General features: G+C 58.4%; 1 protein-coding gene across 1 annotated transcript in view; it reads right to left on the bottom strand.

The window, feature by feature from the left end:
• Window positions 1–13425, bottom strand: part of MYO7A (myosin VIIA) — an 88080-nt gene that overhangs the window by 52444 nt on the left and 22211 nt on the right. Inside the window, 8 exon segments of the mRNA XM_047752753.1 lie at window positions 654–773; window positions 1325–1401; window positions 2105–2258; window positions 3660–3773; window positions 3991–4133; window positions 4223–4344; window positions 4825–5009; window positions 13232–13384. Coding sequence (XP_047608709.1) covers window positions 654–773; window positions 1325–1401; window positions 2105–2258; window positions 3660–3773; window positions 3991–4133; window positions 4223–4344; window positions 4825–5009; window positions 13232–13384 — 1068 coding nt within the window.

The following is a 13425-nucleotide window of genomic DNA, read 5'->3' as shown; positions in this document are numbered from 1 at the left end:
CGAGGCCAGGAATCGAACCCGCAACCTCACGGTTCCTAATCGGATTCATTAACCACTGAGCCACAACAAGAACTCCTCTGCTTATTTTTCAAAGCTCTGTTATCAGCTCCACCAAGAAACCATCCCTGACCCGCAGTTTGGTCTCCCACCTCTCCAACCATCTCTGTCTGCCCCCTCAGCTCTGACTGTCTCGAGTGCCCCAGAGCCCAGCCCAGGGCCAGGGCTCAATGGATGACAAACTAGCAGGATTGGAAGGCCTCCCCACCAGACCCAGCCCCTCTTTGAGGTCTTCTTTGGAGAGACCAGAGAGGGTATTCCCTGGGCTGGGAACAGCACAGCAAACTGAGTGACCCAAGAATATGATTCAGCGGGAGGCCAAGGGCTGGAGCGTAAAGCGGGCCTGGAGCGGGGATTCCTCGGGGCTGTCGGGGCTCCTGAAGAGCACAACCCCCAGCCCCTCGTGGGACACGTGGACCTGGGGAAGGAGGACTCTTGCCCAGGCCCCAGAGAGAGCTAGGGGCTGGTGTCTGGACCCAAGGGCAGACCGGGGTCAAAGCCCAGGTGTCCTTCCAGGTCTGTGGACTCCTCAACTCCTGCCCAGCCACAACCCAGCCCCCCGGGGGAGGGGTGGGGGGAGCTGGCATCCACTCCACCTTGACGAAGGCGTCTCGCACGTCCAGCGCCTGCTCCCTGCTGAGCGGGGTGGACACTGTCTCCCCGCGGGTGATGAGGGTGCGGCTGGTCAGGCAGTTCATCAGGTCCGGGGGGTTCACCTGGCAGGGCGACATCCAGGCGCTCAACCAGCCACCTGCCAGCCCGCCCCTCCCTGCACCGCACCAGAACCCCTCACGCCTTCCCACCAGGTCTTACTCAGACGGTTCCCTCCACCCTTCCACACATACCCCCCCAAGCCCCCCATCCCCAAAGCACCTGAAAGGAACTGCTCTGCCCTCCACAGCCCCCGCCCCTCCCCCCAGCATGTCACCTGTCCCTCCCGGGCTGGCTCTGACTCTGGCTTTACTTACCTCGGTTTTCCAGCTTAGGGCAGAACCTAGGAAATATTACTAAAAGCCGACTGACCCGACCCGCTCAGGGCCCCCCAACCCTCTACCCTGTCCCCAGGGGCAGCTGGCCTGGGACAGGCAGTAAGACTCCCAGACTCCAGAGTCCACCCCTCCTCTGGGACCCATGCCCAGGGTCCTGCATACATCTGGTTCTCCGTGCTGAACTTCTAGAATGCTCCAAGCAGAGGGCCCCAGCTCCTTGAAGTCAAAACTGTCCCTTGGAAAGAAAAGCAGCGTGGGGAGAGAAGGCTCCCACTGACCTCGAGCAGGGAGGCGGCTGTGGCCAGGGATGTGGAGAAGAGAACCTCGCAGGCATCCAGGTTTTCAAACGTGCGATCTATCAGCAGCACCAGGGCGCAGGGTCAGGCCGGGGAGGGTGGGCATGGGGCCAAGGGGACCGTCTAGGAGGTGCCCACTCCCACTTTCAAGGGGACTCCCTGTCCACAGAGGTCCTCAGCGCCATGATTAAATGCTTTTCTGGGTTAACATCTGTTTGATGGATGGTCTCATCCTGAGCTATGGGCACCTCGAAGGTAGGAGGCACACGTGCCCAGCACCTGGTTCCCTGTCTGACATCCAAGCAGCAGACACTGGCAGTCACACCCTCTCCCTCGAACCCCACGCCAGCTCCCAGAGCAATCAGGGGCTTCTGAGACAGACATGGTGAACTGGCCTAGCCCGGTGCCTGATACCATCTGCCCTTCCCCAAACGCGCTCAGGCCTCAGGACCTTTGCACAAGCTCTTCCTTCTGCCTGGCGCTCCCTTTCTCTGCCTCTCAGTCTTTCAAGACTCACTCGACTATGAGCTCCCTAGAGCTGGGATCATTCCCTCGCTCACTGCGCTCACAGATGTCCCCAGAGCGCCTCCTCTGTCCAGGGCCCATGCTGGGCATCAGGGCCAGGAGCAGAGGGGACTCAGGGCCGGCCTCAGACGACCATCTCCCAGTCTGACTGTTGGTGCCCAGGGCGTGTCAGATGCGTGAAGGTGATGCCGTGCCTAGCCCGCCTTCTCTCCTGAAGACGGCCGTTGTGCCACTCACCCTTATACTGCAGGTTGCCCAGGTGCAGGATGGCAGCCAGGAGCTTCGAGATCTCCCAGTTCTCCGTGTCCGTGAACATGAGCACCTTCATGGCCGAGCGGATGTTGGCGTACTCCTGGCTGTCCTCGCGGCCCTCACAGGTTATGCAGTTACCCTGGTGGGAAGGGGTGGGAGACGGGGTGCCAGAGGGTGTCAGGGAGGCCACAGCGCCCCACGGAGAAGCAAGGCCTGGGCCGGAGAGCCCTCTCTGCCCAGCCAGGCCAGCCTGGGGCTCTGGACACAGACCTCAACTATGACTCCTCCAGAAAGTCTAGAAAGCTCCAGCTGGTCTTCTCAAGAAGACATGGCCCACATCTGGGGAGCCTGGACGCCCCTCTGTCCCATGAGTAAGAAGAGCCGGTCACTGATGCCGGGCCTGCCCCTGCCACCCTGCCTGGCAGTCACAGCACCAAGCCCTCACCGTGCCCCTCTCCCCCCACAGACACCCACCCTCAGGAACATGAACCCTCATCAGGTGCAGCCTGGGATGGAGGAGGGGCCGCTGCAGACAGGTGAGCCACCAACTGGGGTCTGCCCCATCGTGTGTGCCTGTGAGACCCCTGTGTGTGTGTGTGTGTGTGTGTGTATATCCAAGTGTGCCAGCCAGTTAGAGGAGGTGTCCAGGAAGGCCTGTCACACTTACAACACACACACACACTTTTGCTGCCTGCAAACTTCAGGTGCCGTAGCCCACACCATGTCCACGTGGCTGCCCCAGCTCAGGTCCAGACAATCAGCAATAGACGCCCCCTGGGGCTAGGGAAGCTGGTACCCACGCCGCCAGGCCAGAGGGCCCCTGGCGCTGGTGCTGGGTGGCAGCAATGGCCCTGAGCCCATTTTTCCTTGGCGGCCAGAGGGCAGCAAGAAGGTGGCACCAGAGCCTTGCAACCAGAGAGCCCCCAAGGCTGAAGCCACTGCAGCCTGCACCCTACAGTCCTGGGGGCCTGGCAGAGGTCCCGGTCTCCACGTCCTCAAAGACCAAAGGAGAGCAGCACACGGGGGCAGGAAGGCCCGTGAACACGTGGGCGTGTGTGTGTGTGTGTCTATGTGTCCCTGGGTCCAGAATGTCCACGTTTAGAACGTGTGTGTCAGAGTTCCCACTGTGGCTCAGCAGGTTAAGTACCCCAATAGTATCCATGAGGACACGGGTTCAATCCCTGATCGTGCTCAGCGGGTTAAGGATCTGGAGTTCCCATGAGCTGTGGTGTAGGTCACAGATGTGGCTTGGATCTGGTGTGGCTGTGGCTTTGGCCGGCAGCTGCAGCTCCAATTCAACCCCTCACCTGGGAACCTCCATATGCTGCAGATGCAGAGACAAGAAAAAAGAGAGAGAGAGAGATGTGTCTGTTGTGAAAATCCACCTAGATGTGTGTGCAAGGGGTGTGCCCAAGTGGAGACAGGCCCTATGGTGGGCCAGGGCCAGCAGAGGATGGGAGAAAAGCCCCCAAATTTCCCACCCAGCAGGCCTGGAGCTGGGGCGGGTGTCCCCTCCCTGGGTGCCCCACCTGGGCCTCACCATGGCCAAGTAGTTGTAGTCCGTGGCTTGGCCCAGGCCCAGCTTCTTCTTCTGCTCCTCACTCATGCCCTCCAGCATGCAGTAGAACACGTGGTAATTCCTTTCATCGGGGGCCTGAAACGTGGGCACGAGGCGTCAGGAGCTGGGGCTGGGTCCATGAAAAAGTCCCCATGGGTGGGCTTCCCGGTGGGGTTTCAGGCACAGAGGCATGCGGGCAGCAGCACAGGGACAGCCGAGGCTATGCAGAGTATGCACCCCACAGCGCCCTCAGGCAAGGGGTCTCGCACAGGTGCTGCTCTGCCCCCCACCCCCCACCCCAGCTTGGGCCCACCTGGCGACAGACGCGTGACTTCTCCAGCAGGTACTGCTCAATCCTGGCCCCTTCGATGGCACCCCGCTTGTTGAAGTGGATATCGATGTACTTCCCGAAGCGGCTGGAGTTGTCGTTGCGAATGGTCTTGGCATTCCCAAATGCTACGGGGTGGGCAGTGGGTCACGGTCAAGGCCCTCCCCCACCACCCAACCCCAGCCACCCAGCCTGGCCCCGAGAGCTCGGACCCTACCTTCCAGGATGGGCGTGGCTTCTAGCACCTGCTGCTCGATCCACGAGTGCTGCCCACTGATGGCCGCCAGGAACTGCAGGATCAGCTTCGTGCTCTCTGTCTTCCCTGCCCCAGACTCCCCACTGCAGAGGAGACCCAGGCAGAGGCAAGACCTGTTACAGTCCTAAATTACCACCCCACCCCCCCAACCAGCTCCCCATCTGTAAAATGGGATGACGCTAAGGACCTCCCATGGCTGGGGAAGATAAAAGTAGCTCAGGGCTCCGCCACAGCCAAAGGTTACTTCCCTTCCCCTTCATTCGGACACCCCCCCCCCCATATCCACACTGCATAGAGCATGGCACATACTAGGGCCTTGATCAGTGCTTTGTCCTTTTACCCTCTACTCAAGAGAAAAGAGGAGCCTGAGGTTGCAACTGACCCTGGCTTAATGGGAGCCAGTAGTACACAAGATTGGCCTCAAACGCTAACATGAGCTTTGGTGGCATTAATAGAGATATAAGTCCTGGAGGTGATTCTCTATATTATGAGGCACTAGCAGGAGCACAGAGCTGGAGCTTTAAGGGCTGAGCCTGGCTCCATGCTGGTGCTGGGCTGCCCACCTGATGATGCAGCACTGGTCACGGCTGTTACGCTTCATGTTGAAGTAGCAATTGTCGGCAATGGCAAAAATGTGGGGGGGCATCTCCCCGATTTTCTTGTTGGTGTACTGGCGGATGTGCTCTGGCGAGTAGATAGAGAGCAGCTGGTAGGGGTTCACAGCCACCAGGATGGAGCCCGTGTAGGTCTGTGGGCAACAAGGAACAGGGAGCTCACCCCTCCCGTGTGGGAGGCTCTGACTCCAGAAAGCTCTCTCCTTATGGAAGGGAGAGCACTGGTCTGCAGTCAGGTGGATCTTGGAGTCAGAATCCACCCTCCCTAGGAGGTGGGAGTGGAGCCTTCAGACTAGCATTGAGTTGGGCTCAGAGTGGGTCGGTGACATTAGGTGAAAGGGAGGAAGTGGGGAGAGAGGAGGGAAGGATCTCCAAGCCTCGACTTCCTCATCTTTATCTGTAAAATGAGCATAATATAACTGCCAATGAACATCAACAATGGTGGAGTTTAAAATTCATAGCACACAGTAGATAATCCTCAAATGCTGGCGCCCACCATAGTCTCCAAACCCTGCGTCCCAAATTTGTGAAGTGAAATTCACAAACTGGATCTTTTCAGAGTGAGGCTGGGTTGGTGAAGGCGGAGTGGAACGAAGCCATAAAGAGAGGGAGGGGCTGGCTGGGCCCCTCTCTGCAGCACTGCCCCTGTGCCCTGGGGGACAGCACACCTCCAGCGTCCTGTGCAAGCGGGTACAGGGGCCAGACACACATCAGAGAGCCGTCTAGGGGCCTTCTCTCCTTGGGCTCCTGCTAGTGCACCTGTGTGCAAAATTTCCTGCCATGGGCCTGGGCCCTGGCCACACAGGGGACAACAAGGCCTGGCCCTCCTACCACCAGGACATAGCGAGGCCCTCGGGGTGACTCCTTCCCCCATCCCACCCCTCCCCACCTCATGTGGAAAAGGTCAGGCCCAGCCTGGAACTGCTGGGCCTGGAGGGGGCTGAAAAAAAACTATGACTTTGCAGGGGAGTGACAGCCCCACCCATCACCTCCCCACCAGAGCCCAGTGCACGACACCAGGGCCCCAGCCACGTCCCAGCAGCCTCAACCCAAGCTGGCCATGCAGAGAAAGCGCTGCTGCCAGCACCACATGCCAGGCAAGTGCCCACCGGAGCCAGGTGCGGCCACGCAAAGCTGCCCTGGGCTGAGCGCCCCAGGCCCAGGCTTCGGTCCTGCCTGTCACCGCCCTTCAGGGCCCCGGAGGGCTGTCCTCTCTCACCCAGGCTCTTCCTCCAAGCAGCCCACGCCAGAAGCAGCTGAGCCTCACCACGCTGACCCACTGACTATGCACCAGAGCCCAGGCTGGGAGGGATGGGGGGGGCGGGGGGGGGGTGGGGAAGGAGGCTGGAGGGAGCCGCCAGGCCAAGCAGGTGCCATGTCCCAGGAGCCAGAGCTGGCGCTGTGCTGCACTCACCTGCCTGCCACAGCTGGTCTGAGGTCGGAAAGTGAAGAGGGACTGTCAGTGGGACGGCGAGGTAAGGGCCTTCTCCACCAGCAACACCCCACACAGCCCAGCCTAGCCCAGGCTAACCTCTCAGAGCAGAACCTGTCAACCTCTAACCCCAGGAGGCCTCGGCCACTGTCCCTTACAGCTCAGCCCTGCCAAGCAGTGGGAACCAGCTAGACTCTCTCATCCCCAGAGAGAGGCAGCCACAAGGAACGCTCCTTTGGCAGAGTGCTTTGCTTCTCTAAGCCTCAGTTTGCCCATCTGTGGAAGGGGGGTGGTTAACAGCCCCCTCCCAGGGCTGTTATAAAGACCAAAGGGCCGGAGTTCCCGTTGTGACTCAGGGGTAATGAATCCAGCTAGCATCCACAAGGACACAGGTCTGATCCCTGGCCTTGCTCAGTGGGTTAAGGATCCAGTGTTGCCATGAGCTGTGGTGTAGGTTATAGACACGGCTTGGATCTGGAGTTGCTGTGGCTATGGTGTAGGACAGTGGCTGCAGCTCTGGTTCAACCCATAGCCTGGGTGGGAACTTCCATATGCTGCAGGTGCAGCCCTAAAAAAAAAAAAGGAGTTCCCGTCATGGCTCAGTGGTTAATGAATCTGTCTGGGAACCATGAGGTTGCGGGTTCGATCCCTGGCTTTGCTCAGTGGATTAAGGATCTGGCGATGCCGTGAGCTGTGGTGTAAGTCGCAGATGCGGCTTGGATCCCGTGTTGCTGTGGCTCGGGTGTAGGCTGGCAGCTGGAGCTCCAATTAGACCCCTAACCTGGGAACCTCCATATGCCACGAGTGCGGCCCTAGAAAAAAGCCAAAAAAAAAAAAAAACCAAAGAGCACAAGCTTGACAGGTGCCTGGTACAGCACAGAGGTCCACAAGTACCACCTGCCTTTTCCTGAATACTTCCTGACACTCATTCACCTGGCCTGTGACCACCACGCGGCCTGAGGCTGGCTCCGGGCACTCATCCGGGAACCCTTCATGAGGCACGTGGGGAGGATGACAGCCACACACTGGGTGCCAGGGAGGGGGAGCCTGGACCATGGGAGCTCACATCAGGCACAGCACACACACCCCTGTCTGGACCGTGGCTCCAGACAGGGGTGTGTGTGCTGGGGGGGCGGCGGAGGGGGACAGAGGGTGAGTCAGTGGAAATCAAGCACGGAGGCGGGAAAGGGCATGACATTTGGGAGGTCCGCAGGACAAAGGTCACCCTGGCAGCGAGGGAGGATGAAGAGCAGCTACAGAGGCTGGAGGCCGAGACACTATTTCAGACCCAATGAACCGGTCAACGGGGGAGTCAGAGCCAGACAGAGGTGGCCCTGAGGACAGGCTTGGCGACCAAGCACAGGGCAGGGGCGGCGCCAGAGAGAGCAAAGGATGCACTGAGACACCACGAGAAGCCTTCTGAGCCCTAGGCCCCTGCGGGCCCTGCTTCCTGGACATCCGCACAGGCCTGTCCAGACCGGAGCCCTCTCTCCCCCGAGCCCTGCTCCTCCTCTGCCACCCAGCTCCACCGGCAGCGTCACCACGGTCCTCCACCTCCCTCCTTTATAACCACCCCCTTCTCTCCATGGGTACTGCCACCTCCCTGGCCAGGCACCTCCTCACCCAGCTTCTGGCTTCCACCCTGCCTGCTGCATTCTGCCCGCCACTCAGTACCAGGGTCAGCTCTTTGAAAATCTGAGTGTGTCATCCTCCTGCTGAAAACCCTCAGGAGGCTCCCCAGGGCTCAGGACAAAGCCCATATCCTTTCTGTGCCCACAAGACCCCGAGCCCTGGCACTTGCCAGCCACATCCCGCAGCCAGAGGCTCCCACCATGTGCAACCTGCAGTTAAAAGCACCACACTCCACCCCCTGCCCCCTCACCCAGCTAATGCCCGCTCGTCTTTAGGATCCAAACAGAGATACAGGAAGCCAGGCAGCCTCCTGCGGGACCCGTCACAGCCTGCCCAGGCCCCTTCGATTGGCCACCTGACTCTCAGAATCCTAGTTCAAGGCCTCGGCCCTCCAGCCTCGCTCGTCAATCTCTGCCTGGGGCCCAGCACTGCCAGGGCCCAGCACGGAGGGCACACGCAGCGAATGTTTGATGAGCAAATGAGAGAGTGATTAAATTCAGGGATGGAGAAGAAATTAACTGCTGCCCACAGGAAACAGCACAGAAGGGGACTGAGGGGACAGGCTTGTCAGCAGCACGCGGCAGCCCTGCCCACGCCAACAGGAAGGATGCCCAGACCTGTGGCTGGTGGAGAAAGCACAGCACAGTAGGGGGAGCAATGCTACCGTTGTGTAGAAAAAGAAATTTCATTATATATATGTGTGTATACATATAATTTAATATCACATATGATACATACACAGTCTTTCTGTTAAAGGATAAATACAAAATTAGTAGCAGCAGTTCCCTCTGTGGCGGAAGGAATACTTTCAAATCTGTAGCACACGTACCCATTTCAAACTAAATAATGAAAACAAGGCCTCTTCCTTCAGGACTGGCTCCAGCCTCCACAGCTGAAGGACAAGGACACAACAGCTGCCAGGAAGATCCGTGTCCAGAGCAGGACGTTGCAGCTTCTGGGCCATCACTGCCCGCACCGCTCAGAAGGCCACCATGAGGCGCAGTCATGACGCCCCTTCACAGAGGGGAGACCTGAGCCTCCGAGAAGGGGCAGGACTTGCCAAGGCCACACAGCAGATAAGCAGGGAGTGGGGATGGTGGAGGGACCCTGCACCAGAGCCCCAGTTCTCTCCTTCCCGCCTGGGCTCCCCCAAATGCTAGGAATTCACCTATGACACTGCGGAGCTGGCCGTGGGGGGCGTGAAAGACGCGAGGGGCTGGGCCACGGCTGATAATGCGACTCAGGCCCGTCCTGCCTCCCGCTGGGCCTCAGAGCCCATCTGTCCCCCAGGCGCTGGGCGCTACTCCCTCCCCGCCTCTGGCCCTCTCTCTCCAAGGCTTCATGGTCAGCAGAGAGTTAATGTCCAACTAGCCGGCCCAGGACTCTTGATCAAGTCTCCAGCAATAAAACCTGCCCGCTGGGGCCATGTGCTGAGGCAGGGAAGAGATAAGGATTATTCGCAAGCCGAGGCCATAGCACACAGGTCCTTAGCGGCCCCCAAGTCCCCAGGTGGAGATCAAGGGGCTTCTCTTGGGCCAGAGACATCCCAAGAGATGTGGTGGGATTCCACCTCCTCCAGGAAGCCTCCAGGCCTGCTAGCCCTGGGTCCTCTCCCTTAGCAGGCTACGGCGACCAAGACACACATTCTGGACACATTTGCCTTCTGAGTGTCACAGAGGTGCCTGCCCCATTGTCCCAAAGGGCTGGCTGAGGCCAGAAATGGCTAAGGATTCTCCAAAGGCCGCCTGCCAAGACCTGGGTTCAGGGCCCCCCCACTCCCAGACCAGGTCTCCAGCTCCTATCCAGCATCCGTTCTGCCACCTGTTCCTTGCAAGACCCAGGGATGGCCCCTGGCCTCTGGGACCACCCAATGAGAGGTTTCTAGGTGTCCTCTGAAGGCTCTGCCCCACATAGGGTGCCAGAGCTGACTGACAGCCCTGGGGTGCTGTCTCTCAGGCTCCTGGGGTCAGACCAGCCAGAGCAGACAAGCCCCAGGCAGACAGTCGGGGACAGAGCGTCCTCTGGGCCCAAGGCCGTGAGTGGCCGTGGTCATCAGAGGAAATCCTGGGTGCGTGGGGCTGTGCCCAGGGTAACCCAAGCCACAAAGTGAGCAGGGGGTGCCATGGTTAGAGACAGGTACAGTTTCTGGGTGGGACGATGGCCCAGCTACTTCTCCAGAGACTTGCTCTAGTCCTACCTCATCCACCCAGTCACAGATTCAGAGTCAGCAAATCAAGGAAACCATCTCAAACCCCGCAGTTCTGGAGCACAGCTCCCCACACCAACAGCCACCCAGAAGCTTAGACCTGCAGGTGCCATGGTGTGGCGTCCTGACCACGAGCCCCTGAACAAGAAGGGCGGCTTAGATGCCTCACCTGAGCTTCATCTGCATCCCCCCACCCCACCCCATCTCCTCTCCCTCACCCCAAAATCAATCAGAAGGATTACTAGTGAAACTTTTTTTCTTTTTTTGTCTTTTGTCTTTTTAGGGCCGCACCTGCAGCATATGCAGGTTTCCCGACTAGGGGTCTAATCGGAGCTGCAGCTGCTGGTCTATGCCAGAGCCACAGCAACGCAGGATCCAAGCTGCATCTGCAACCTACACCACAGCTCACGGCAATGCCGGATCCTTAATCCACTGAGCGAAGCCAGGGATCGAACCCACATCCTCATGGATGCTAGTCAGGTTCGTTAACCACTGAGCCACGAGAGGAACTCCCTAGTAAAACTGCTAATGAGGCAAATGCTGCAGGGCCCAGGGTTTTCTAGAGAACCTACACAGCTCTGGAATTCTTTCCTTCCATCCTCGAGTCGGCCTAGGTAAGGCCATAAGGTCCAGGCTGACGTCTCTGCCGGCTGCCAGCTCATCAGTCCACCCTCAAAACTTCGCAAACAAGATTCCCTGATCCTGGACTCTCGGAAGCTTTTTCCTCTGCGCTTCCTTTTCCATCCTGTTTTGCTCTTTTGTCCTTGATTCAGTCCACAAACTGATTCCCTCACGTGCGAGGGACCAGTTTTCCAGCCAAATCACTGAACTGCACACAAAATCATCAACCACAAGCCTCTGAGTTAAGTCTTAGACATGGTCGCTGGTGGAGACAACCACCAGCTCCTCCCTGGAAAGCTGCCCCCGATGGGAGATTGGGTCGGGACCTCAGCTCTGCTGTTGGCCACGCAGGGCAGGCAGGTGGGCAGCCCTCCGCTCATCTCCAGACCCACGTGTCAGACTCCACCTGGGCGGCGTGAATGGCCACGGAGAGACCAGGGACCTCCCCCCACCCCCCGGCCCGTGACCCTCGGCTGTCCGGAAGGGGAGCAAGGAGGCAGCCGCCGAGAGTTTGGGTGCAGACATCGGGGGTTTCCGTGGAGTACCTCTGGCCTGGGCTCAAGGTCCAGCCCCACCTCCCTGTCTGGGTGATGCTCACGTCCGAAGAGCCATCGTGCCCTGCCCGCTGGGTCGGAGAGGAGTGAGAGGGGCTTTGCCAGGGCAAAGGGGCCCCATGAGAAAGCTGCGTGCTGTGCCTACGCAGTTGACATATGTCAAGAGCCCAAGCACAGCCTCTCGTTGGGAGCCCAAAGCCCCAGAAGGACACAGAATGGCGAGGCTGGCCGGGGTCCCTCCCTGAAGGCACCACAATTCCTAGGCTTCTGAAGGAGTGCACCCCTGGCCCCGAGAGCAGCTTGCCTCCTCAGGGGACACCACTCAGGCTCCTAGACTCTCCCAGCCCTGTCTCCTCGCCATGGCCCTGACAACCTTAGAGACACTGTGCCACTCGCTTACCTGGCATGGCCCTGCCTCAGGCCTTCTCTTCATGCAGTGCCCCTTCCCAAATGCCACCTGGCAAGCTCACCCACCTCCAGGTCCTCACCGCTCTCCCAAGCTGGGAGAAAGGCCTCAATCCTACAGACCCCGTATGCGGATCTGCATTCTCTCAGGCACTTGTCACTTCACACACACCCCTTGAGCCGCCTGGCCTGGGGACCTGCCTCAGGGGGCTCCCTCCTACTCTCTCATGGTTGTATATCCCTGGCTTCCTTCACCTCTGAGCTGCTTGGGTCAGAAGGACGAAGGGACCCCATTGCACAGCTCTGGGCCTGGCTAAGTCTTATGGAGCCTCAGTTTCTCTGTCCATAAAATGGGACTATGGGGCTAGATCAGCCATTCTCAGGATGTGGTCCAAAGACCCCTAACGATCCCCGGCTCCTTTTCAGGGAATCTATAAGGTCTTGTCTTTTCCACTTCATACCTGTGTGGCCAGATTTTCTTCATATAGTTCAAACAAAACAACATCAGTTTAGAGGTGAAACAGATATGAGAATCAGGTTATCTCTGATTAAGCCAGATGATAAAGATATTTGAAAAAACTGTAAAACAATGCCACTCTTCTTACTGGGTTGATTGGTTGGTTTTTGGCTGCACCCATGGCATACAGAACTTCCTAGGCCAGGGATTGAATCTGCACCACAGCAGGGACCTGAGCCACAGCAGTGACAATGCCAGTCCTTAACCCACTTCTCCACCAGGGAACCCCCATTACAAAGCTTTTTATGTGGGCAAATGTATTTTTTATAAAGTCCTATTATATTATCCCGTAATGGATTTTTGCAGTTATTTTTAATGAATAACTTTTACTCAGTTTTAATTTCTAATATGATAAATATCAATAGTTATAACCCACGTGACAAAAATTCTTTGAGGCCCTCAAAAATTTTTAAGAGCATAAAAGATTCCTGAGGCCAAAAAGTATGAAGATCTCTAGACCAAATGATCTCGGTGGGTCCTTGTTGTTCTGACGGTCTCTGAGCTCACCTCTTGGGATCGGCTCAGTCCCACACCATAACTCATGGCCACACGGGATCCTTAACCCACTGAGTGAGGCCAGGGATCGACCCTGCAATCTCATGGTTCCTAGTCGGATTCGTTAGCCACTGAGCCACGACGGGAACTCCAAAAATTTTTTGTCCTCTTGACCTGGAGGATCCGACCCCCAGCAGACCCCGGGAGGGCAGCGGTTCCCCCATCCCTGGGCAAAGCACTGAGCCATTCATTCTTGCCCTGATCTGGTCTCCCAGTGGTTTCACCAGAACTTGTGCAAAAAAACCACCCTCTTCCACAACCACAGACCACACAAGATCTAGCCCCAAAGAGAGGATGAGGAGCTGCGGACAGGGGCTGAGTACCTGCTCCTCAGTGGCCAGCCGCCCAGGCTGGGCCCCGGGCGGTGCAGGGGCAGGCGTGGGAGTGGACGGGCCAGTGGTGGGCGGGGCTTGGGTGGGCGGGGCGGCACTCACGTAGATGAGGTGGTCTCGGTATCGGATGAGCAGGTTGCGCAGGATGCCAGCCTCGTTGAGGTCCCCCAAGCGGATCATGTCCTCCACGCCGTGGACTGACGTGGGGTGCATGGGCTTGATGTGCGTGGCGTTCTGTGGGGAGATCCAGTGTTCCTGCGGGGACACAGGGCACCTAACGTCAGCTGGTTCTCCTG

This window comes from Phacochoerus africanus, chromosome 11, assembly GCF_016906955.1.
Source record: "Phacochoerus africanus isolate WHEZ1 chromosome 11, ROS_Pafr_v1, whole genome shotgun sequence".
Taxonomy (NCBI): Eukaryota; Metazoa; Chordata; class Mammalia; order Artiodactyla; family Suidae; genus Phacochoerus; species Phacochoerus africanus.
Note: the sequence above shows the minus strand (reverse complement) of the source record. Positions and strands in the feature narration are given on the sequence as shown.